The sequence below is a fragment of the Syngnathus leptorhynchus genome, chromosome 1 (assembly GCF_054491065.1).
Source record: "Syngnathus leptorhynchus isolate UIUO chromosome 1, UIUO_Slep, whole genome shotgun sequence".
NCBI lineage: Eukaryota > Metazoa > Chordata > Actinopteri > Syngnathiformes > Syngnathidae > Syngnathus > Syngnathus leptorhynchus.
The window spans coordinates 23,238,011-23,261,314 of NC_141195.1; the positions used below are offsets into that span (position 1 = coordinate 23,238,011).

Consider the following 23,304-nt stretch of genomic DNA (forward strand, 5'->3'; position numbering starts at 1 on the left):
AGCTCAGTAAATCCAGCCAAAATACAAACCGTCACTCAAGAAGCCCGCCACTCACTTCCGCCGGATACCGAGGAATCCACCGATGAAGGAATTTCACACCTGTAACCTGTCCATGCTGCGAGACACCTGCACACACGTTCAGACACAGCCGAGGTGTTTCATTTTTAAAATTTTTTTTTTTTACCAGGCATAAAGAAAAAGTTGCTCATCTTACTTGCACTGGGGGAGTAGCGTGCGAGTATCAACGCTACATTGGCCATTGGAGCAGTAGTCCAAGCAGGTATAGCAGCTGGGTTGGGTCTGACCGTTGGGGCAGCTACACACAAATAAACACAGGTGAAAGTGTGGGCCACAAAAAAAACGAGACCCCTGTGGAGACTTTGACATACCTGCAGGAAACTTGTCCCGAAGAAGACGTCAGACAGCTGCCCGTGCCGCAGAAGACACATTTGTCCAGTTCGCATCTCTGTCCGACGTACTGACTGGAGCACTGACACGTTTTGGTACCGTTGGACGTTTGCAAGCACGTTCCGCCGTTCTCGCAATAGCCTTCGCATTTACCTGCGAGCGGTCGGAAGGTGAAGGAAAGCGGCGCAACGCCTTGGGAGGTGATCGTACGAGAACGCCCACTTACTGTACTGGCACTGATCGCCGCGGTATTCGCTGGGGCAGCTGCAGGTGGGCTGATTGCCCGAGTTGACCGAACAGTTGCCGCCGTTCTGGCAGTAGTTCTCACAAGTGTGACGGTCGCAGTTGGGCCCCGTGAAGCCTTTTAGACACCTGCATGTCGGAGCACCTAGCGAGTCATAGCGTTTTTTTGTCAGAGTTTGTTGTTTGATAGCTGACCCCGCCCCCCCCCCCCGTTCATTTTGAGATGTGTTCCTCTCCACTCACCTGTATGAGATGCGGTGCAGGTTCCTCCATTCTTGCAGTAATCCCGGCACTGGTTGATCTGGCATCTCTCTCCGGTGTAGCTGGGCTGGCAGCGACATTTGGCTACCTGTCGGGCGTTGAGGAAGCAGCTCCCTCCGTTCTGACACTGAATGTCGCAAGGGCCTGAGGGGGGCGCTGTGGAGATATATTTGCAGACAGTTACGCCAGCGTTAATAGCCGGTAGGAAGAGGAAGAGTAGATTGAGGAAGGAAGACGTACAGAAGGGCGACTGGGTCGGGCCGGATCTCTCCACACACGTGCCGTTGTCGGCGATGAAGCTGTTGGGGCAGGTGCACACCGGTCCGCTGGGGCTGAGCAGACAGAGCCACTCGCACTTTTTTCGGTCACATGGGTTGGTCACTAATGCACAGAAGAACAAACATAAGTGCTGGGAATCATCAAAATCAACACGGGCACAATTTTTTTATTTTTTTTTTGGATGCCACTCACTCTCCGGCTGCTTGTAGCGGTGGTACAAGACGATATCAGTGGCGTGGTTGATGCCCGTGGTGAGCGTCTCCATGGGGCCTTTGCCGAATTTGTTAACCCGGAAAACAACGTTATTGACTAAGGTGACTCCGTAGATGTAGTCCTCAAAGATATCGATGCTAAACGGGTGGGCCAGCTCTGGAGGTGGACGGAAAAGAGGCGAGCATTATTTGATTTTCCTTTTCATTTGTTCAAAGGAGAGGAAGGAAGCTCAACTGTTTTTGACGCCGGAGGCGGCTACGACGGAATCGGAGCCATCAAGACGAACGCTTCCGATGAGCGACAGCTTTGCGTCGGCCCAGTAAAGACGTTCGTTGAAGTAGTCCACCGCCAAACCTGGGGAGTCAAAAGACAGCGCTGCCTAGTTACGCAAGCTACACGAGGAGTCGGGCTCAGCGAGGTTCCGCCCACCGACCTGTCGGCCATTGGATGTTCTCGTGGACCAGGGTCTGTCGCAGCGTTCCGTCCATGGCGGCTGTCTCAATTTTGGGATGGTTCCCCCAGTCTGCCCAGTACATGGTGCTGGAAGACGGAGGCAGATTTCAAACCAAAACGCTAAAGCTCGCCTTTTGCCGATGGCGTACCCTCTCTGCGGATCCACCACGATGGCGTAGGGCTCGTCTATCATGCCCGAGATGAGAGTCTTGCAATGCTGGCCTGACATCTGAGCCACTTCGATGACATCTCGACCGGAGTCGGTCCAGTACAGGTTACCGGCCACCCAGTCCACGGCTATTCCCCGAGGCATCTTCAGCTCTTTAATCTGGATGACATGAGACACGTTTACTCCTTTGGCCCTGGTCGCAAAAGGTCAAAGGTCGTACCTGCAGGTTGGTGATCCTGCCCGTGCTCTGCCGCCTGTTGCGGTGGGAGTTGGCCGACAAGGTGGACTGCCCGGGAAGTTCGTAGGAGGAGATGCGCCCCGTGTGCCAGTTGGTCCAGAAGACACGGTTGGTCTTGACGTGCAGGTCCATGGCATCGATGCGGACGCTGGCGTCCCCTTGGAAGGTCTGCTTGTAGTGCCAGTCGGGCATGCCCGGGTCCAGGCTGCGGATTTCGTTGTCATCGGCTATGTAGAGGACCTGCTGACTGCTGTTCATGTCTGCGAGACAGAGGAGGGACTTAGGTCGGCTATTTTGATCTTTTTACAGTTTTGAAAATAGCTTGAGGAGAAATAATGTCAGTTTACTCCAGATTGACAATCCGGGTGTGTTTTTTTATTTTATTTTTTAGACGACGTAGCATAAAAGTCGGCGCTCACTGTCAGCTTTGCAGTTGTCGTTGATCCTGGTGAAGTGCTTGTGGCAGCTGCATTTGTACGAGCCCTTGGTGTTGTTGCACACGTGGGAACACGCTCCGAATTCGAGACACTCGTTTGTGTCTGGAAAAAACAGCAAAGAGGAGAGTTAATAAATGAGGTGAAGAAAAAGAAAAATGGCACTTTTGATTTCCTTTTACCTCCGCATGTGCGATGGCTGATTTTATGGAATCCCGCTTTACAGGAGCAGAAGGCGTCGGTGCCGTTGGTGACGCAATGGGCCTCGTCGCCGTCGCCGCACTGAGTCCTGTTGCTCCTGCAGTCGTTTAGCTTGCTCTCTGCTCAACGACAAGAAAAATAACTACCAAAAAAAAAAAAAAAAAAAAAAAGGATCGAAAACCCTGTAAAGCAAGAAACGTACCCGACTTGCAGTTGATCTCGTCGGAGCCGTAGTCCTCGCAGTCGTTAAAGACGTTGCATCTCAGAGCGGCGCTGATGCATTTTCCGTTTGCGCACAAGAACTGGTCTTTCTCGCAAGCGGGAACTGCCGGATGGACTTCGCAATCCCGTTCGTCCGATCCGTCGCCGCAGTGGTCGATGTCGTCGCATCTCTTTGACATCTGAAGACATACGCGGTCGTTTTGGCAGCGGAAAGCTCTGGTGGGAGGACATTGGAACTTCCCTATGCAAAAAAAAAAAAAAAAAAGTCAACTTGTGCTTCTGTGATAGCTTGACCATGAACATTTTACCACGTGGGATGAAACAATAACCACACATTGGACAGTAGAAAGCTTGAGCTACACAATTTTTGTGCTGGACACTCACTGCATTCTTCTGGACTCTCATCCGAGTTGTCCCCACAGTCATCCTCTCCATCACACTTCCAAGCGAGAGGTTTGCACAAGGTGTTGTTGCATTGGAATTCATCCGAAGGACAGTGACGGCCAGCTGAAAGAAGACCGAGTCACTTGACTCCATCCCGCACAATTGGAGCTGACAAACAAGATGATGCACTCACCGGACGTGTGGCAGTTCTCCTCATCGCTGCCGTCCATGCAATCCGGGTCGGCGTCACACCGCCAGCGAATGGGAATACAGTGACCGTTTTTGCACTGGAACTGGTCGTTGTCACATTTGACATCGCAGCCGTCCTGGAAGAGAGAGAGAAAAAAAAAAAAAGTCAAACTTCATCCCGGTAAATGACGGAATGCGTTGAAGGCACCTCATCGGATCCATCGGCGCAATCGTGGTCTCCGTCGCACTTCCACCGGCCGGCGATGCAACGGCCGTTGGTGCAGGCGAACTCGCTTTCCGAGCACTGCCGAGGAACTGCGCCCAAAAGGAAAAGCACTTTAACGAAAGGCAATTACAGCTCGGGCACAAAATCGGGCCTTTGCGATGAAATTCCAAACGGTTGTCACGACCGGCAGACACAAAAACAAACACGTTGTTGTTTTTTTTTGCATTCTTTTAAGAAAGTCAAGTCTCCCCGGCATGAAGGCGGCACATGGAAGGCGTAATGAAGACTCACCTCTAGCTCATGCCAACGCGACAGTATGAAATGAAACAGACAACACATGAGGAGATGAAATGTATTCGTCATGACAGCCACCGCATGTTATGGACAAAGTGGGCGGAGTCAAGAGCAGGCACCAACCGCATTTGTCTTCATCCGAGTTGTCGCCGCAGTCGTTGTCGTAGTCGCACTGCCAGCGGCCCGGGACGCAGCGGTTGTTTTTGCAGCGGAACTGGTACGGCTCGCACGTCCTCTCGGCTGCGCACATCAGCACGCGCGTGTTGCGGTGACAAAAAAAGACCAGCGACCCGGCTCGATTGGGCGAAAAAGGCTCACCGCACTCCTCCTTAGGCTCGTCCGAGGCATCGCCGCAGTCGTCTTCACCGTCGCACTTCCAACGGGCCGGGATGCAGCGCCCGGAGTCTTTACAGCGGAACTCGTCCACGCCGCAGGTCATCTGGGCTACGGGCGGGAATATTTGGAGCGTGTTTTTACCGAGGAGTTCGAATGAATGGCTTTCAATCTGCGGCCCGCGGGCCATAATCGGGCACCGATCGCCCCCACGAGCGGCCCGCCGTGTTTTTTGATAATTTTTGCATTCGAACGTGCTGGCAGAAGAAAATAATGTGTGGGAAAACAACTCCTTCTCCCGCTTACTGCAGTTGGCGGGTTCATCCGAACCGTCCACGCAGTCGTTGTCGCGGTCGCACACCCAGACGCGAGGAATACAGCGTTTGGTGACGGCGCACTGGAACTGGGTGGGTGCGCACGTGACCTCAGCTACAAAAAAAATAAAAATAATAATCCACAAGGATTTGATTTGATGACGACCGGAAAGGGCAGAGCGCGGAAAAACACTCACGGCAGTCCTTTTCGTCCTCTCCCTCGCCGCAGTTGTCTTGGCCGTTGCAGCGGAAGATTCCGGGGATGCAGCGACTCGGGTGGGAACATTTGAACTGGCTGGGCAGGCAAACGTGAATATCTGCCACGCCGTGACACAGAGGGACGGTTAGAAATCCATGTCGGAACCACGCGCGCCGCAAGAGAAACAACGAGGAGCCGTACCGCAGTTGGCCTCGTCCGAATTATCCTGACAGTCGTTGTCTCCGTCGCAGATGTACGCCGGGTTGGTGCAGATGCCCGTGCCGCACTGGAACTGGCCCGGTCGACACTTGAAATCAGCTGTCAAAAAAAAAATAAAAAAATACCGGAGCCCGTGAGTCCATGGCTCGCGACACCGCCGGCCGCTCGCTACATTTTGGACAATCCACACTCACAACAGTCCGCCGGCTCGTCCGAGCGGTCGCCGCAGTCGTCCTCGGTGTCACATTTCCACCAAAACGGAATGCACTTGTCGTTCTTGCAGACAAACTACAAGAGCGAAATGCGAATGAAGCTAATGCGCGAGGCCAGAATGCTAGCGCGGATCCCTGCGCGGATGGCGTCACCTGGCTAGCCGTGCAGTTGGACATGCACGTCCGCTGGTCGCTGGCGAGATAGAAGTTAGTGGGGCAGGCGCATTTGTAGCCCCCGCCGGGCGAGAGCAGGCACAGGTTGCTGCAGCCGCCGTTGTCCGTCTGGCACGGGTGATTGCTCACTGCTCAAGAAAGATGACAGCATTTCCACCATCATGTATTTAGAAAGAAATAATGGAGAGAGGAAAAAAAAAATTCTGCCGACTGAGTTGAGCGCGTTACCCGGAGGTTGGCGATAGGGGTGGTAAATGTGGACATCCATGGGCCGATGCAGGGTGCTGATGAGGGTGGTCTTGTTGGTCCCCCGGGTCTTGTGAGCTCTGTTGATAGACTTGGTCTCCCAGTCAGTCCAGTAGATGTACTCCTCAAACAGCGTCATGGCAAAAATATGTGGGATGTCTTGGCTGAGAACTGCCGGAGGAACACAAATAAATATTGCTCAAAGAAAACTCTCCTATTTGAATTGCAAATAGTGGATTGGGTACCTAATGAAGTGGCCGGGAGTGCATTGTTTCAATCTTTCGAGGGCTTACAAATTCATTAGAGGATTTTAATTGTCAAAAAGAATTAATTGCAGGAATGGACATTTTGCAGTTGCAGCAGATACTGTGGAGAATAAATCGAAGGCGAGTGGGTGCGCAGTATATCTCCACGTTACGCAACGTTGGATGCGCCCGATTAGCTTTTATACTCTCAATGTGCTCTTTCTGCTCCGATAGACTCGGCCCGGCCCGTGCAAATGCTTTTGCTTGTAAAATCCGCTCATGATCCATATCCGTCACGTTTATGGATGTCGAGCTAATCGTTAATCGAAAAAATGCTGTCACCTGTGTGTCTGTTGGTGCCGTCCAAACTGGCAAACTCGATATAATCCTCCCTGGCGTCCGCCCAGTATATGCGGTCGTTGATAAAGTCCAAGGTCAGACCGTTGGGCCACGTGATCTTATCTTGTATGAGCACGCTCCTGTTGCTACCGTCCATGCCGATCCTCCCGATATGGGGGTTGTCGCCCCAGTCGGACCAGTACAGGTACCTAGACGCACAAATGCCGTCAGTCATCCCGGTCCGGATGAAAACGAGCGCTCGCGGGTTTCTCACCCGTAGCGCACGTCCACTGCCACGGCGCGAGGTTCCCTCAGCCCGCTGTTGACCAGCACGGTCCGGTAGGCTCCGTTCAGTTTGGACACTTCGAGGGTGTCCCGGCCTTTGTCGCACCAGTACAAGTTGCCGCCCACCCAATCTACAGCCACGCCGTCCGGGTTGCTCAGAGAAGTCCGGTGAAGCACCTGCAAATATTTCTAATCACCCAAGAGTCTTTTTTTTTTTTTCTTCCCCCCTTCTTCTCCTCTTTGCCCGACCTCCATATTGCTGCCGTTCATCCGCATACGTCGGATCATGCTGCCCTGAGTGGTGACGTCGGTCCAGTAGATCATTTGCTCGGCGTAGTGGAAGTCCAGCGCCACGGCGTTATTCAGTCCCTGAAACATCATGTGGTCACCAGGAAAGCAAATAGCAACAAGCTTTCTTCTTCTTCTCTACCTGCTTGATAAGAGTGTAGTTGGAACCGTCCAGGTTGAGCTTTCGCAGGTAGTAGCGGTTAGCAAAGATCAAAAAGGCCTCCTCCTCTGCACACAGAAAAGCATTTTGAAATCAAGCCAAATGGTCACACCGGTGGATTTGCCATATGGAATACCTGATGTGGATTTACAGATGGTGGGATCGTTGGGGCTGAGTTCAAAACCATCTACGCAGAGACAATGGAAGCTGCCGTGCGTGTTGATGCAGCGCTGAGTGCAAGGGTAGCTGCTGGTGCACTCGTCCACATCCACGCACGTCTTGCCGTCCCGCTTCAGCCGGAAACCGGGATGGCACCTGCACTGAATGTGCCGAGCGCACCAGACGGCTCTCAGAGACAAAATTGGATTTCCATCGAACGCCGAGTAGTGATTCGATTGTGAAACGAAGGCCTCGACTTTGCAATTCAAACTTGTATCTCACACCGCATATTTGAAATAAATGGAATGGCCATTGTGCTGCTCCCTTTGGTGTGTGCGCCTTGGCCACCAGGGGGCAGTATAAGACAAATCCAGATACTAAAAAGCTGAAAAGCATGTGATAAATTGAGCGGATATTTTATTTTTAGCTTAGAGGCAGGTGCAATCTTGTGACTATATTTCGCAATCCAGCATAGTCACTTGGGTTGCCGAGTCAATACGATAAACTGAGAAACAAAGGGTGTCACGTGACTGCTCTCTTTCTGTTGCTTGCGTCAACACCTAATTTACGCTGGGCTGGGCTTAACGATTTTCAAAAGGAGCTCTGACTGCAGCCTCGCTACTCCAAACGTGAAAGTTCACGCTCAGTTCAAGCTATTCTTGACGCGCCTCCTACTTTCAGGAAAGGAGAACCAAAACCAGTTGAGGTCTTACGCAAGCGCACGTCTGGAGCGGCTTTGCGAGCGCCGCTTGTCGGGGAATCGCATTCGTGAAATATTCTCGGCGTACAGACCTTGTAGCCGATCTTGAGGTCATCGCAGAGTTGCGAGCAGCCGCTCAGTTTACTGTTGAGACACTCGTTGATGAAGCAGTTGAGTTCGTCTGAGCCGTCGCCGCAGTCGTCGTTGCGGTCGCACAGCAGAGTCTCGTTCAAGCAATTTCCGTTGCGGCACGTGAAGGCCGATTCGTTGCACGTCCTCTCTGGAATCACACGAAAACAGTTTGCAACCGGCCGCAGATGTGACCAAACCGACGAGGTAGTTTCGATTGTCGACCTGAGTCGGTGCAGCGCGGGTTCTTGGGAGCTTCATCCGAGTGATCTTGACAGTCAAACTCGCCATCGCACTCCCATTTCTTCTGATTGAGGCAGCGGCCGTTGGCGCAGCGGAACTCGTCGGGTCCGCACGTGGGATATTCTGCCGGAGAAAAAAACAAAAGTGAGGCCGCCGGTCCAGAGCGTAACGGCTGAAGATTTTCCCGCATCGACTCTCTCACCGCATTCGAGAGATTCGTCGGAGCCGTCGGCGCAGTCGGTGTCGTGGTCGCACACAAAGTGCTTGGGAATGCATTGCCGGTTCTGGCACATGAACTCGTTGTCGTCACACGTGCCGTTGGTGTGCACTGCCGCGGGAAAGGAAGAAGGTTTCACGGGATTGAACCCAGACGGCTCGGCGTACGGCGTTCGACTCACGGCATCCGGCCTTGACGCTCTCGTCGGCTCCGTCGGGACAGTCCTTGTCTCCGTCGCACTTCCAGCGTTGCGGCACGCACATGTGCGAGCCGGGACACTGGAAGGCTTCGGGGCTGCACGTTTTGGATTCTGCAGTCACGGAAACAAACAAGTCAATCTGTTGGAATGTCATTCTTTGTTTTGTACGGACATGTTTGCGCTCCAATCAAATGGTGGCTCAAGAGCTGCTCGCTACCAAACGGTGGGCTTACTGCATTTGTCGTCCTCGTCCGATCCGTCGCCGCAGTCGTCGGAACCGTCGCACACCCAATGGCTGGAAATGCAGCGGTGGTTTCCGCATTCAAACTGGCTGGATGTGCAAAATTTGTCTGAAAAAAAAAAAGAAAATGAATTATACATATAAATTATATCATATAATTATCAATATAAATATTAATTATAATAAATATTCATTATAAATCTATTATGGATGCAAAAAATGTGTCTGAAAAATTAAAGAAAATCAAATTAATTATACAATATAAATGATCTAATATAATTACAAAAATAAATATATGATATTAATTATAAGTATATTACATTTATATTACATATAAATTATATCATATAATTATCAATATAAATATTAATTATAATAAATATTAATTATAAATATATTGTGGATGTGAAAAATGTGTCTGGAAAAAAAAAGAAAATCAAATTAATTATACAATATAAATTATATAATATAATTACAAAAATAAATATATGATATTAATTATAAATATATTACATTTATATTACATATAAATTATATCATATAATTAGTAATATAAATATTAATTATAATAAATATTAATTATAAATATATTATGGATGTGAAAAATGTGTCTGAAAAAAAAAAAAATCAAATTAATTATACAATATAAATTATATAATATATATCTATTATGATCAGGAGTGTTCCTAATATTTTGCACCGCCGTTGTACATTCGACACATGCGGGTACATTGTCGGGAAGAAAGGTGGCGTCCGGTCGAGACTGACCGCAGTGTGTCTCGTCCGCTCCGTTCTCGCAGTCGTTTTCTTTGTCGCAAGTCCAGCTCATAGGGATGCAGCGGCTGCTCGGGCAGGCAAAGAAGTTGACCGGACATTTCAGCTTGCGTTTATCTGCAAGCGCAGACAAAGAAGTCAAAAGCCAGCACGGGTATAAAAAAAAAAAAAAGCAGAGCGGGGGCAGGGCACCCACCCGGGCAGTTCCTCTCGTCGGAGAAGTCGCCGCAGTCGTTGTTGCCGTCGCACAGCCACGCCGGCAGATAGCAGAGGGTGGTTTTCTCGCAGCTCTGGAAGGAAGCGCCTTTCACACCCAGCCGGAAGAAGCGCGAGCAGTCGGTGGCCTCTGAATTGGGAAGGAGAGACATTGGCACCGCCTTTCGGTCGGATCGCCGGCGTGTCGTCCGAGCGGCTTTCTCACGGCAGTTCATTTCGTCGCTGGCGTCCTCGCAGTTGACCACCTGGTCGCAGCGGCTGAAGTTGGAGATGCAGCTGCCGTCTTTGCACTGGAATTCGCCGGCTTTGCACAGGGTCACTGCAAAAGGAGGCAAAATGGATCGATTTCCTCCAGCAACAGCAAAAAACACGATGCGACTTACCGTTGCAAGGCATTTCGTCCGAGTGGTCGCCGCAGTCGTCCGTGCCGTCACACCAGAACTGGTGACCGATGCAGCGACCGTTCATGCAGCGCCTGTAGCCTTTCTTGCAAATGCGATTGGCTGGGGGGGGCAGAAAACAAGATTTCTACCACAAGATTTTTTTGTTTGTTTTGTTTTTCAATGCGCAGCTTTTGGGTAAGGAGTCTCCTGGCGGAAAGGTCTTTGAATCTTGTGAAGCATTTTATAAACGATTCGAAATTGAATCACTTCAGCATTTTATAAACGATTCAAAATCGAATCACTTCAGCATTAAAGCTGATTGCTGTTAACGCAAAATACATCACAGAAAACCTCAAATTTTCCTCTAATTAACTACATGAGAAAAATTGTTGTACCCTATTTAAATTATTATTATTATTTTTTTTTTAATTCAATGTTTTACCAGGTAAGCCAATTGAGAACATTTTCTCATTTACAATGGTGACCATATTAAATTTAATATAAATAAATAAACATTTATAATAATAATATTAAGTGTAATATATTTAAATATAGATTTGGGCACGTAACTTCCAATTCTAGCATCAAGGACCTTTGCTTTTGAGCCTTTCCTCACTTTTGTGTTGAAGGGAGCAAAACAGTCGGTCAGCCAGCACACACCGAATTCACTCAGAATTGAATTAACGTTTTTTTTTTTTCAGTGTTGGAAGTCAAACAGCGAGACTTGTCAATCTAAATCAAAAGGCTGAAACCATCTCCCCGAGTGTTCAGTGAAGGCTAAACCTCCCACGAGCGAAAGGTCGCGCTCACCGCAGTAGGACTGCTTCTCATCCGACTTGTCCTTGCAGTGGGCCATGCCGTCACAGGTCAGGCTGTAATTGATGCAGTCGCCGTTCCCGCACTCAAAGTCGTCCACGCTCCCGCAAGTCACATTCAGGGCTACTGAAGTGCAAAACAACTTTCATCACTCCAGCCGCATTTGCCCTTCCACGCCGGTCGGCTTCTCCGTTCCCCTTACGGGAGCAGGTGTTGTCTTCCAGAAGTCGTCTGTCTCCGCGGCAACTGCAGTTCACCCTCCCGTCAGATGTGGGCAGGCACAGGTCTTGGCAGCCTCCGTTATTTGTGCGGCAAGGGGAGAACTCACCTGATTCGAGCGGGCGGGCGCGACACGGGGAGTTAGCACGGCGGCGAATTGCGGACACGGCGGAGCAACTCACAGCTGTTGGTGTCGTTGGCCACGGCGACGATTCCCATTGGCTGCTGCGGGATGTCGGCCCGCAGCACTTTCATGTCGCCGCCCGTGTACTTGTCGGCTCGAAGGACCGCCCTCCTCACCCAATCCGTCCAGAAGATGAAGTCCCCGTACACGGCCAAGCCGAAGGGATGCACGGGCTCGTTCTTCAACAAAACCTAGAAGGGGCGCCGGATCAGATCCGCTTTCTCTTCTTACCTCGTCGGGAAATCGGCGCTTACGTATCGGCTGCTCCCGTCGTATTCGCAGCGCTCGATCTTGTCCAAAGTGGCGTCGGAGAAGTAGAGCTTCTCGGCTCGGTGATCGATGGCCAGGCCGTTGGGAGTTTTAATATCGCTGCCGATGATGGCCAGCACGTTGGCGCCGTTCAGGGAAGCCCTCATGATGCTGGGAGTCTGCTCGTTCCAATTTGTCCAGAACATCAGACTGTGGAGAGAAACACAAAAGGAGCTGGAACCGGAACCCCAATCTGGATCTGGGCCACGTTTGGATCTGAATGACTCACTCCTGACACTCATCCAGCACAAAGGCTCGGGGGTGGTCCTCTCCAGACATGGTGACCACCGTGTTGCGGTTGTAGGCCACAGAGCGGCTCTGGTCCACAGTGTGGCGAGTGATGGTGGAGGTGGTGTAACTGGTCCAGTAAAGCGTATCCCAACCGCGGTGGTACGCCAGGCCCTCCACCGACCCCACATCTGTGGAAGACAAGGAGGAGGTGAAGAGGTTGTGGAGCTGTCAAGAAGAAGAAGAAGCTATGTTTTCATCTTCGTTGGGTGAGTGGATCATTTTGATTTGACTTTTGTCCTTCTTTCTTTAAGATTCTGATATTTTATGGCAGCTGTTTTCAACATATGGTCAGGAGCTGAAGAACAAGCCATGACCATGTCCAATAGTCTTTGAAAACTGCTGACTTGGAGAAAGCTCCCGCAATTCCCAGCAGCAGGTCCAGCACTTTCACAACTTGATGAGCTCATGATTTTAGAGAGGGGGGGGGGGGGGGGGGGGGCATGTGCGCTCAACTCGGCGTGAGTCGTCCTGACACTTGATGGCCGAGCGCCCGAATCCAGCTCCCCGTGGATCCTCCGGATCATTCCGAGAGCTGGCACGGAACAGCTCGACAAGTCAGCCTCGGGGGAGGGAAGCCGAGTCACTGCAGCTGTTCGAGTCCACGTTGGCACCTTTTTTTTTTTTTTCTTCCACTTGTCGTTTCAGCGGCGCCGATTGTTTGCTCGTAGGCGTACGACGGCCGACCTTTATGAGCACCCGACACGAGCATAAAAACGTGAAGAGGCTGTTTGCTCTCTGCGCAAAGTCAATAGAGCCTTTTGAGACATTTTGGATGAATGAGCATCTGTTGCTGAATCCCAACTTGAGTCAATGCACTTACGAGGAACGTCAACAAACTCAACAAACACAGATAGTTGCTCTTTTTATCCTCCCTGCTTGAACAATTGCTGACAGTATTACGTAACGGGGGAGGGCGAGAGGAGGGGGCAACCCCCTTGTCCCATGGAGACTGTGCAAACAGAAAGAGTAGGAGAAACCTGCTCGAAGACCTTGACCATTCTGAGCAGTGCAGTCCGGAGACTCAACAGACGTCTGACTTTCAGAATCTTTTTTTGATTCCGTGGACCTCGAGTGAAAGTGAGCGCCTTTCAAGTGGAACCCGCAAATCCAGAAAAGGAAGCTGAAATCAATACCAACATGGAGCACTGGCACGTGCTCCCGGGGGATGATGAAGAACATGTCGACGCCATCGTCCAGGGGCTGCTGCTCCTCGCGGTCCCGCTTCGCCGTTTCAGAGCAAAAGCCGACATTCGGCAGCTTTGAGAGAAGGCTCTCAAAGGATTCCAGAGTCACCAAAGTGACCTTCTGAATGAACGAGTGAGTCAGGCCAGTTTCCCGTTGTCCAACGACCCAGCGGACGTGAACATGGAGATGTCGGGCCAGTATGGAAACAGCAGTGAAGTGGGACAAAGGAAGAGAGCAGAGGAGGCTGTGATTAAGGTCCTGGTGCCCATTCTGGACGGGTTGATCCTGGTGGCCGGCCTGCTGGGACAAATCCTGCTCATGGGGACCCTGAGCGGGCGCAGGCGCAAGGAACGTCGGCCCCCGCACGGGACCGACACGCTCCTGCTGGCCCTGAGCGCCGCCGACTTGCTGCTGCTGCTCTGCCTGCCCTTCCACACGTCGGCCATCGCTTTGGGATTCTGGCCTTTCGGTAGCTTCCTGTGCAAAAGCGTCAGCTTCCTGGGCGTGGCCTGCTCGTCGGCGTCGGCTTTTACCTTGGCGGCGTTGGCCGTGACCCGTTACCTGATGTTGGTGCACCCGGCTTGGGCCTTCCGCTCCCGGATGCACCGCCGCGTCAAGGCCACGGTGGCCCTGGTGTGGCTCCCCGCTTCGGCCTTGGCCGCGCCGCAGTTCGCCTTCCGCACGGTGACGGCGTCCAGAGCCGTGCACTGCTTCGCCTTTCTGTCCGACTTCAGCCAGCTGGTCTACAGCCTGGGACTCTTCTTCTTTGGCTTCGCCTTCCCGCTGGGCGTGATCGTGCTGATGTACGCAAAGATCTACTGCTTCCTCCGCCGCGCCCCCCGGCTGGAGCGCTACCAGAAGCAGGTCACCCACACTTCGGCTCTCCTGGTCCTGGTTTTCACTCTCCTCTGGCTGCCTTCCTACGCGCTCATGTTCTCCTTCATCGGAGGAAGAGTTCAGGGCTCCAAGGGCTACAACACAATCGCCGTTTTGGCCCGACTGCTGGCGTCTTCCGTGGCGGTGGTGAACCCCGTTCTTTACGGGTTTATGTCGCAGAAGTTCAGAAGGGAGTTGCTGGAGCTGGGCCGGAAGCGCTGGACCTTTTGCAAAAACTCTCTGAGCGCTTGTCTTCACACCATAATGGGCGGGGACACGGTGCAGATCTTTGAGTTGGACACCGGGAACTGAAGGAAGGGACCGGCTGCAGAACTTTCTCCGAACTGGTCTGAACTTTTCACCGTGTACTCAAAACATGATTAAACATGTTGACCTTATGTGTCTGTGTTTAAAAGCAAACTCGCTACTTACTATCCACCACAATCTTGCGGTCGGTGCCGTCGTCATTGATCTGCTGGATATTCCCGAAGTGAATGTCGCTGAAGAAGATGCGGTTGGCGCCCTTCCCGCCGCCACCGTGGTAGTCAAAGCTCAGAGCGATGACGTTCTTCATATGGTCCGGGTCCTCAAAAGGCTTGATGGGCGCGTTTAAATTCGTCTCATCCGAGAGGTGGATGCTCTTGAGAATGGTACGTTCCGAGTAGAGGAGGTAGCCGTCGTAATCGCGGCAGGCGCGGTTGTCCTCGGCTAGCATGCCGTGAGCGCAGGCGCAGGTGTGCTGCCCGTTGCCGCGGTAAAGGCAGAGTTGCTCGCAGTCGCCGTTGTTATGTTTGCAGATGTTGGTGCCTTGCTGCCGGGCCCGGTTGAACACTTTGATATCTTTCAGTTGGACGCCAATTCCGGTCCGGAGTTGGACCGCGTCTGTGGCGTTGTCTTTACTGCCTCGTTTAATGGAGCCGTTGGCGTGAGTCCTGCGCGAAAAATAAAATAAAAACTTCAAGCGTGACTAACATGGAGTAGTTTCAGAGATCTCGCAATTGCTTAGACCGACCTGTCGCTCCAGTAGATGTACTCTTCAAAAACAGAAATAGCAAACATATCCATGTTGTTGTTGACCAGCACCAGTTCTCGATTCTCTCCCGTCTCCAGGTTGATGCGCTCAATCTTGTCGGTCCTGGCGTCGCACCAATACAAGAGCCCCTCCTACACAAGCACGCGTCGTAATCACACCTTGTGTCCAAACGACCGATGACGGGAGAAGTTGGCCGGGCTCCCTACCGAGTAGTCGACGGAGATTCCGTTGGGCCAACTGATGCTCGCGTTCACCAGGACCAACCTCTCGGAGCCGTCCAGACGAGAGCGTTCGATACGCGGGTACTGACCCCATTCTGTCCAGAACAGATACCTGAACAAAGCAACACCTTGTTGACGTTCTAGCTCCAGGAACGACTGGCAAGCGAGCGGCCTCACCCTTTGACCGGATGGACGGTGATGGCTCGGGGCTTGTCCAGGCCCTGGGAAATCACCACATAGCGGAAGGAGCCGTTCAGCCTGGCCACCTCGATGACGTCAAAGCCCTGGTCCGTCCAGTAAATGTTTCCTGGAGGAGAAATTATCATTATCGATCATTATCAAATCTTTCAATGGAGAAAGCGCTTAAAAAAAAAAAAAAAAAACAGCAGACCTGCGATCCAGTCAACGGTAATGCCCTCCACTCTGCCGATACCATTGGTCACCACGTCTTCTCGCCACGTTTGATCCCGCTTGGCTCTGCTGATGGTGCTCAAGCCCATGTCTACCCAGTAGATGGTGTCGTTCTCTGAAAAGGACCGGCGCGCTCGCTCAGGACTCAAGACGGGCCTCGCTCGTGGTCACGTCGTCTGAGTCTCACTCACCGGCGTGGAAGTCGATGCCCACGGCCAGTGAGGTGCCGGATACTGGCACCAGGGCGTCAGATTTGTCGGCCGGGTCCAGCGGAATTCCTCGGATTCCCTCGTGGACTGAATAAAGCAGGAAAGAGCCCATGCCTGCACAGAGAGAGAGAGAGAGAGAGAGAGAGAGAGAGAGAGAGAGAGACAGAGAGCGAGCTTCAGATTGAGGGACACGGCTAGCCACAAGGCCTTGATGACGCGAGTACGCTACCTTCACACGACTGCTGTCCTGTCTTCAGACTGTAGCCGGCAGTGCACATGCAGGCCCTGCTGGTGGGTGAGGTGGGCAGACACAGCTGGGAACAATCGCCGTTGTTGTTACTGCACAGATTGACGCTCGCTGAGGGGAAGAAAGACGATTGATAAGAAGCGGTGATGGGAAATGTGTGTTAAGTTGGGTCATCGTTACAAAAGGCGTCAACACCAGCTATGTGGGATAAAAAGCAAAAAGGTAATTTGGAATGCTAATTCACGCCTTACCACGCCAGCTTTGCGTCTTACCTTTCTGTACGTCCTCATCGTAGATGGTCATGTGCATCATGGGAGAGGTGTTATTTCTTAAAACCATCCAGTTGCCGCCGTCTTTCTTGTCGCAGGTTCCAATCTGGTCAGTGGCCTGGTCGGCCCACCAAAGTTTGTCTCCTGCAGAGAGGGCACGCTCGGTTCGGTGACGCCGTCACGATAAGCTTTTGGACCATGCTCTTACCCATGATGGCCAAAGCGGTGGCTTTGCTGAGTTTTCCTTTAACGCCGTCCAAGATTTCCAGATTAGAGCCGTCCAGCCCACAACGATTAATGGTGCCGTTCCCTGAGCTGATCCAGTACAGCTGCTCTTTGTCATAGTCGACGGAGAGGCCTGGGTGCAAATACCAAGAGAAGAAAGTGCTACGCTCGATCTCATCCCATCATTTGGAGCTGTTAAGTTGCAGTGGTGCTCACCAACTGGTCCCTTCTGGTTGACGAAGAGCAAAGTGTAGTTGGTGCCGTCCATGTTGGACATGCTGATGTTGTCACCGTCGGTCCAGTACAACTTCCTGCAGGCAGACGGACAAAAGAACTCGCACTCACGGTTTTCGGGAAACTTTTTTTTTTGTACGCACAGAAAACACTTTTTTTTTTTTTTCTATCAAAAAATGTCTATTTTGCTTTTCAGCAAAATTGTATTTTTAAATCTAGGATTAATGGATTTACTAGTGATTTCAATACTTGAAACCCTAACTTTAATTTGAACCCTTAACCCTCGGTTGAAGAGCTTTCTTTCTTTCTTTCTTTCTTTCTTTCTTTCTTTATTTATTTATTTATTTATTTATTTATTTATTTATTTATTTATTTATTTATTTATTTATTAGCTTGTTTATTTATGTATTTTTTTATTTTATTGTATTTTTTAAAAAATGCATTTATTTATTTTGTTTTTATTCATTTATTTATTTCGTTTTTATTCATTGATTGATTGATTGATTGATTGATTGATTGATTGATTGATTGATTGATTGATTGATTGATTGATCAGTGAGGCCAACTTGGCCAAAAAGCAAGAGGGAAAACTCACCCTAGTTGAGGATGCAGCACCAGACAATGAGGCTTGTCCAAATCATGGATGACAGCATTCTTAAAAGAACCGTCCAGTCGGGCCACGTTGATCTGCTTCTTATTGACGTCGTAGCTGGTCCAGAAAAGGTTCCTGGACACCCAGTCCACCGCCAGCCCGTGAGCGTTCGGAAGGTCTGACCAAATCGCACGCAATCGTTAGGTGAGCCCGACACATGGGAAAGGTGCTCAGACATTCCCGGAAAGGCGTCTTACCCGCAGAGACGACAGTTTCTACGCCCGTGCCGTTTATGAAGGCTCGTTTGATGGTCTGCGTTCGCACATCTGACCAATAGATGCGATGCTCCACAGCATCGTAGTCCACCGCCGTCACATTGTCGATGTCGGGCACGGTGAAGGAGATGATGTAGTTGTAGTACGGGTTGTCGATGTCCACGCCCCGGATCTCGATCTGACGAGCGTAAAGAAGGAACTTGCGCGACTCTGTAAAGTGAGAAGGACATTTTGCTTTCAACTCTATAATCTTCATTGAAGCTACACTTTTCTTTTAAATGAGATGCCAGGTCTAATTGCAAAAAAAACAAAAATGCATTTTGTGAGAAATGAGCCGCTAACGTTATTGTGAGCGCCGCGTTTACCTTTGCAGGTGCGTTTGTCAGCTTGCAGTTTCATGAGATGAGGACAGGCACAGGAGAACGTTTGGTTGAAGTTGATGAGACAGAGGTGGGAGCAAGGCCCTTTGCCGTCACTGGCGGCAGCGCACGGGTTGGGAGCTGTGCAGTGCAGCAACACATCAGCATTATAAAAAAATTATAAAAAAAGCAAGGAGGCAACCAAAGAAAGAAGTGAAGGACCTACCCTGGGGTTGCCTGGACGGGTGATAGACCTGCAAGTCGAAAGGCTGCGTGTTGGTGCGCTGGACCACCGTCACGTTGTGGCCAGTCCACTTGTTGGCTTTGGCGAGGGTGTTGGTCCTCCAGTCAGTCCAGTAAACTTCGCCTCCATACATGGTAACGGCAAACGGGTGGGACAGATACTCGTGACCCCGCAACACCTCGATCAGCCCCGACCCGTCATACATGGCGGAGTAGATGGCGTCCGATCTGCGAGAGCCACGATCAAAATTTTTGGACAGTCACGCTAGCCACGTAGCGGCTATGGCTAACAAATGGCTACCTGGCGTCGATCCAGACGATGCGTCTCTCCATGTAATCGACGGTGAGGCCGTTGGGCCAACCGCCGCTGCCCGTTTCCCGGTGGATGGTGCGTCTGCCCTCGCCGCTCATGGACGCCGCCTCGATCCTGGGCAAGCTGGCGTCCCAGTCGGTCCAAAAGAGAATTCTGACGACAACACGCACGCGAGATGACGCACGTGAGTCTGCAGCGTCAGGTGAGCGTTTGTGGCTCAATCTGCTTTACCCGTCTCGTGGGTCCAGGGCGATGGCTCGGGGGTGCTCCACTTCCCCGGCCAGCAGCGTGGTTCTCATGGTCCCGTCCAGTTTGGCCACCTCGATCTGGTCCAAATTGCTCTCCACCCAGTAGATATTTCCCGCAATCCAGTCCACAGCCAGGCCCTCGGGAGTGGCCAGCCCGTACTGGATCACCACTTCAAAGCTGGTCAGAGCTAAACAACGGCACACGAGCACAACAATCTATTTGACCTCGATTCCAGATGAGAGAACATTGTGGAGGTTTCATTTTGAAAATGCAACTTTTGCCTTTCAGGAAGGCAAACACTTTGCCCGGCAGCTCACCTCCGTTGTCCGACAGTTTCCCGCGGTAGATCTTGTCCTCCACCACGTCCGTCCAGTACAATGTGCTTTGGTTGAGATGAAAGTCCAGCGCGATGGTGTTGCGGAGACCCGGCACCAGCACGCTGAACTCTCCCTTGTGAAGGTCAATCCTTCGGATCTCGTGGCGGTTGGAAAAAATGATGAAAGGCTTGAAGGGATCTGAGGAGGATGGAAAGGCCAATATGAGCGCTTGCACGTCCCGCCCCACCTCGGTTTGTCCTCCTCACCGGTGCTTTTGCAGCTCTCCATGTCAGCTTCCAGCTCCCAGCCCTGGTAGCAGGAGCACTTGACGCTGGATTTTTCCTGATGGCATTTTTGACTACATTTGAGATGTTTGGCACAGAAGCTCTGGATCTGGCAGCTTTTGTTGTCGGCTCCGAGCTCCATGCCCAGCGGACAGGAACACGTGAAGCCTTCGCCCGGAATGATGCTGCAGTTGTGACTGCAGCCGCCGTTGTCCAGCGAACACAAGTCTGCACGACGCAAACATCAACGGTAGGCTCGGGGACGACGTTTTTAGATGGTGATCGAAACCCGGACCGGCGTACCGCATAGCTTCTCGTCGGAGCCGTCCGGACAGTCGTCGGTGCCGTCGCACAGTTTCTCGGCGGGGAGGCAGATGGAGTCGTTGGTGGCGCACACGTGGTGAGACAACTTGCACACCAGCGCGTCGCAGTTGACCTCGTCCGAGTTGTCCTCGCAGTCGCTGTCGCCGTCGCACACCCAGGCCTTGCTGATGCAGCGAGCTGACGGCGACGGAAAGATCGGCTAAAGGTTAGCTAGCTAGCGCAAAAAAACGGCTACATTTGGGATTGCGTCTGCTCAAACTCACCCGAATCCTTGCAGCTGAACTTGACGGCCGGGTCGCACATGTGCGTGACGCCTTCGCAGTTGCTCTCGTCGCTGTGGTCCATGCAGTCGGTATCGCCGTCGCAGCGCCACCGCATGGGGATGCACAAACCGTCCATGCGACACTGGAACTCGTCTACGTGGCAGCCACCCGGTGGACGAGTCGCTGCGCACACAAAAGGGAGGGAGGGAGGGAGGGAGTTGACCCCCAAAATTAAGAAAATGGAAACAGAGTTGATGAAAAGGTTGATTAAAACGACGGAACGGTAGAGGATGATCATTTGAATGGCTTCGAGAAAAGAGGCGGGGCCTAAAGTTGTTTTACCCAGAAGCAGTGTTGTCGTTTTTGTGCAATCCTGCAAACAAACACTGACAAGAGTGAAGAAGACATTTTTGCTAAAATGGGCCAGATCGCAGCAGTGACCACGGGGGTCATTTTGTTGATCGGATGCCGTCAACCGCCCAAGCCGACGGCGGCGGCTTGCCAAGCCAAACGACAATAGCGCACAGTTCTCTGATTGATGGCAGAAGGGGCGGCCACGCAATGACAGAGGTCAGCATTTGGCAACACGTTCAGCAGGCCACAGAAGATCAGCCAGATTTGCCTGTGGGGGTGGTGGTGGTGGGGGGGGGGGGTGCTGCTTTCGCACTTTCGCTTCTGCTAATGACATCAGGAGGCAGATTGCTCATAAGGACAACAGGTCACGCTGAGTGGTGTTTACTGCTTGCTGGGTTCTGACAGCACTTGGCTGGGATTCAGCACGGATTATGAAAACGCCGCTCGCAAAAAAGGGCCAACGCGAATCTGAAAATGCTCAACATCCCTCGCAAAATGGCTCCCATCGTTAGCCAACATCCTCGACGCTAAGAGGAACTGCCAAAAAAGGGAAGGGAGAGGCCGATGTGGCGTCAATTGATTCCGGGAACTATGACTTGGTCCATTTACTGACAAAGCAAACGAGTTGTCCTCGAGACTGAGCCGACCCATTTAAAAAGGAAGATAAACGCGGGTTCTTCACCTTGATTGGTGCAGTTGGCGTGCGTTTCGTCACTGTAGTCGCCGCAGTCGTTATCGCCGTCGCAGGTCCAATATTCCGGGATGCAGCGGCCGCTGTTGCATTTAAACTGCACGCTGGAGCAAGAATGACTGCAGCCCGCCTCGTCGCTGTTGTCGCCGCAGTCGTTGTCTGGACACACGAGAGACGGACGGCGGCCAGGCTCGATGGACGCAGCGGCTCCGAGTCGTCGCGTGGTCGAGTCGGCTCGGCTCGTTGCTCACCGTTGTCGCAGCGCCAGTTGATGTTGATGCAGCGACCGTTGGCGCAGGTGAACTGGGTGAGCGGGAAGCACGTGGGATAGGCTGCGGGAGAGAGAGGGGCGGGGTCAAACCCGGCGAGGGCCAGACCGCGTCGGCGAAACGCACCGCATGAGTCGGGTTCGTCCGAGCGGTCCCCGCAGTCGTCGTCCAGGTCGCACGTCCAGGAAACGGGGATGCAACGGCCGCTGGCGCAAGGGTACTGATTTGGAGGGCACGTGCGGGCTGCAAAGTGGAAAACGTATTTCGGTAACAGAAGCCAAGCCGAAAGTACTCACGCCACCTCGGTTATTTTGTCACGAGTGTAATACGCTGGCAAACGTACCGGAACACGTGGTATTGGATTCGTCCTCGTCGTTGCCGCAGTCATTGTCGCCGTCGCACAGCCAACGCGTCGGGATGCAGCGGTTATTCTGACACTTAAAGCGATCCGTCGGACACGTGTGTTGGTCTTGTGGGAGACATCACGAGCGGCGTCAGTAAAAAACAACAAAAGACCATTCGGGCAACCTTTTCAAAAAGGCAGCATGACCTTGACGGGGAAACGTTTCACGCTTCAATATTTCAACTCTGTGCTCAACTTGATCTCCAAAAACAGAGCATCTCGGAAGCTGCAGCTAGCGCTCGCTTGTTTTTAGCAAAGCCAAGGCGCGAGATTGTGCTTCTTCCCGCGTTGCCGGGTAACGGCGACGGAGGGCCGGAAGACTCACGGCAAAGCTCGGGGGCCTCGTCGCTGTTGTCCAGACAATCGTTGTCGCCGTCGCACTTCCAGCGCTCTTGGATGCAGCGGTTGTTGTTGCAGGCAAATTCTCCCGGCTGGCACTGCGGCGGGGGCACGTAGGAGGGGTTGCCTGCGGGACGGCCACAACCGTTCACACAATAGCCCGCTGCCCACGTTTTTGTTTTTTTTCAGGATCCCCTCCCACACATCTGGCAATTATCCGGAAAAAACTATCTTGGGTAGTTTGTGGGTGCGAAGCAAAGTCGACATTCCGCCCCTGCTGCGTGATTCATTTTCCAATAAGATCCACATTGAGCTTTTTGCACACCCAAAAAAAAAAACTCTCGCTAAGGCTGCGAGAGCGGAACGACGGTTCGGATCTCACCTTTGCAGGTGACGTTATCCACATCCAGGATTTGCTCATCGGCGCAGGCGCAGGACCGTCCGTTGGGGATGGCCAGGCACAGGCTGCCGCATCCCCCGTTCATGGTTCGGCACAAATTGGTACCTTTGCCAGAAACGAGAGACGTTAGCCGTGAGCACAACGCCGAGTCGGTAACGGCGTGGTACCTTGCTGCTGGTGAGCGTCGTACACCCGAATCTCAAAGATGGGCGGCCTCTCGTTCCGGAGCAACGTGACCGTCTTGGTGACTTGGTCCAGTTTGTAGATGCTCCCGCCGCGATACTCGTTCCAAAAGAGGAATTGTTTATAGTGGCACAAGCCAAAGGCGTGATTTAACTCCTGGCCTTCGTACACCACCTGTTTGATCAGAAACCACAGATGGAGGACCACGCTGCAACAAGAAAGTGGGGG

General features: G+C 52.0%; 2 protein-coding genes across 4 annotated transcripts in view; one reads left to right on the plus strand and one right to left on the minus strand.

Annotated features, from left to right (window-relative positions):
• Positions 1-23,304, minus strand: part of LOC147062791 (low-density lipoprotein receptor-related protein 1-like) — a 46,738-nt gene that overhangs the window by 4,805 nt on the left and 18,629 nt on the right. For 2 of the 3 annotated variants that reach the window (XM_085920677.1, XM_085920668.1), the window contains 71 exons: positions 23,061-23,250; positions 22,876-22,998; positions 22,480-22,620; positions 22,095-22,220; positions 21,878-21,994; positions 21,734-21,814; positions 21,474-21,641; positions 20,438-20,620; positions 20,154-20,351; positions 19,833-20,078; positions 19,567-19,764; positions 19,232-19,436; positions 18,989-19,153; positions 18,671-18,915; positions 18,451-18,585; positions 18,068-18,295; positions 17,814-17,988; positions 17,201-17,295; positions 16,968-17,117; positions 16,763-16,903; positions 16,473-16,601; positions 16,226-16,357; positions 16,015-16,149; positions 15,801-15,930; positions 15,609-15,735; positions 15,382-15,533; positions 14,802-15,301; positions 12,247-12,436; positions 11,963-12,167; positions 11,707-11,899; positions 11,508-11,633; positions 11,300-11,431; positions 10,490-10,609; positions 10,312-10,425; positions 10,087-10,236; positions 9,885-10,007; positions 9,109-9,225; positions 8,858-8,986; positions 8,662-8,787; positions 8,442-8,582; positions 8,180-8,367; positions 7,365-7,548; positions 7,211-7,296; positions 7,030-7,149; positions 6,770-6,957; positions 6,499-6,704; positions 5,894-6,082; positions 5,645-5,793; positions 5,474-5,567; positions 5,262-5,378; positions 5,059-5,178; positions 4,854-4,976; positions 4,533-4,658; positions 4,338-4,454; positions 3,903-4,009; positions 3,699-3,831; positions 3,506-3,628; positions 3,102-3,362; positions 2,881-3,018; positions 2,684-2,803; positions 2,247-2,524; positions 2,007-2,185; positions 1,838-1,944; positions 1,639-1,758; positions 1,384-1,560; positions 1,153-1,293; positions 895-1,068; positions 635-796; positions 390-561; positions 215-316; positions 56-126 (listed from right to left, as the gene is read on the minus strand). In XM_085920677.1, the coding sequence (XP_085776803.1) occupies positions 56-126; positions 215-316; positions 390-561; positions 635-796; positions 895-1,068; positions 1,153-1,293; positions 1,384-1,560; positions 1,639-1,758; positions 1,838-1,944; positions 2,007-2,185; positions 2,247-2,524; positions 2,684-2,803; positions 2,881-3,018; positions 3,102-3,362; positions 3,506-3,628; positions 3,699-3,831; positions 3,903-4,009; positions 4,338-4,454; positions 4,533-4,658; positions 4,854-4,976; positions 5,059-5,178; positions 5,262-5,378; positions 5,474-5,567; positions 5,645-5,793; positions 5,894-6,082; positions 6,499-6,704; positions 6,770-6,957; positions 7,030-7,149; positions 7,211-7,296; positions 7,365-7,548; positions 8,180-8,367; positions 8,442-8,582; positions 8,662-8,787; positions 8,858-8,986; positions 9,109-9,225; positions 9,885-10,007; positions 10,087-10,236; positions 10,312-10,425; positions 10,490-10,609; positions 11,300-11,431; positions 11,508-11,633; positions 11,707-11,899; positions 11,963-12,167; positions 12,247-12,436; positions 14,802-15,301; positions 15,382-15,533; positions 15,609-15,735; positions 15,801-15,930; positions 16,015-16,149; positions 16,226-16,357; positions 16,473-16,601; positions 16,763-16,903; positions 16,968-17,117; positions 17,201-17,295; positions 17,814-17,988; positions 18,068-18,295; positions 18,451-18,585; positions 18,671-18,915; positions 18,989-19,153; positions 19,232-19,436; positions 19,567-19,764; positions 19,833-20,078; positions 20,154-20,351; positions 20,438-20,620; positions 21,474-21,641; positions 21,734-21,814; positions 21,878-21,994; positions 22,095-22,220; positions 22,480-22,620; positions 22,876-22,998; positions 23,061-23,250 (11,053 nt within the window). The remainder of the gene's footprint in view (positions 1-55; positions 127-214; positions 317-389; positions 562-634; positions 797-894; positions 1,069-1,152; positions 1,294-1,383; positions 1,561-1,638; positions 1,759-1,837; positions 1,945-2,006; positions 2,186-2,246; positions 2,525-2,683; positions 2,804-2,880; positions 3,019-3,101; positions 3,363-3,505; positions 3,629-3,698; positions 3,832-3,902; positions 4,010-4,337; positions 4,455-4,532; positions 4,659-4,853; positions 4,977-5,058; positions 5,179-5,261; positions 5,379-5,473; positions 5,568-5,644; positions 5,794-5,893; positions 6,083-6,498; positions 6,705-6,769; positions 6,958-7,029; positions 7,150-7,210; positions 7,297-7,364; positions 7,549-8,179; positions 8,368-8,441; positions 8,583-8,661; positions 8,788-8,857; positions 8,987-9,108; positions 9,226-9,884; positions 10,008-10,086; positions 10,237-10,311; positions 10,426-10,489; positions 10,610-11,299; positions 11,432-11,507; positions 11,634-11,706; positions 11,900-11,962; positions 12,168-12,246; positions 12,437-14,801; positions 15,302-15,381; positions 15,534-15,608; positions 15,736-15,800; positions 15,931-16,014; positions 16,150-16,225; positions 16,358-16,472; positions 16,602-16,762; positions 16,904-16,967; positions 17,118-17,200; positions 17,296-17,813; positions 17,989-18,067; positions 18,296-18,450; positions 18,586-18,670; positions 18,916-18,988; positions 19,154-19,231; positions 19,437-19,566; positions 19,765-19,832; positions 20,079-20,153; positions 20,352-20,437; positions 20,621-21,473; positions 21,642-21,733; positions 21,815-21,877; positions 21,995-22,094; positions 22,221-22,479; positions 22,621-22,875; positions 22,999-23,060; positions 23,251-23,304) is intronic. The other variant, XM_085920684.1, reaches the window with a different exon arrangement.
• Positions 13,630-14,798, plus strand: LOC147062792 (galanin receptor type 3-like). Its single transcript, XM_085920715.1, has one exon. It carries the CDS (start codon positions 13,674-13,676, stop codon positions 14,679-14,681), a length of 1,008 nt encoding a protein of 335 aa, XP_085776841.1. The 5' UTR covers positions 13,630-13,673; the 3' UTR covers positions 14,682-14,798.

Bases quoted from the DNA above. Each gene is read 5' to 3' on its own strand.
- LOC147062792 (XM_085920715.1), top strand. From the start codon at position 13,674: ATGGAGATGTCGGGCCAGTATGGAAACAGCAGTGAAGTGGGACAAAGG.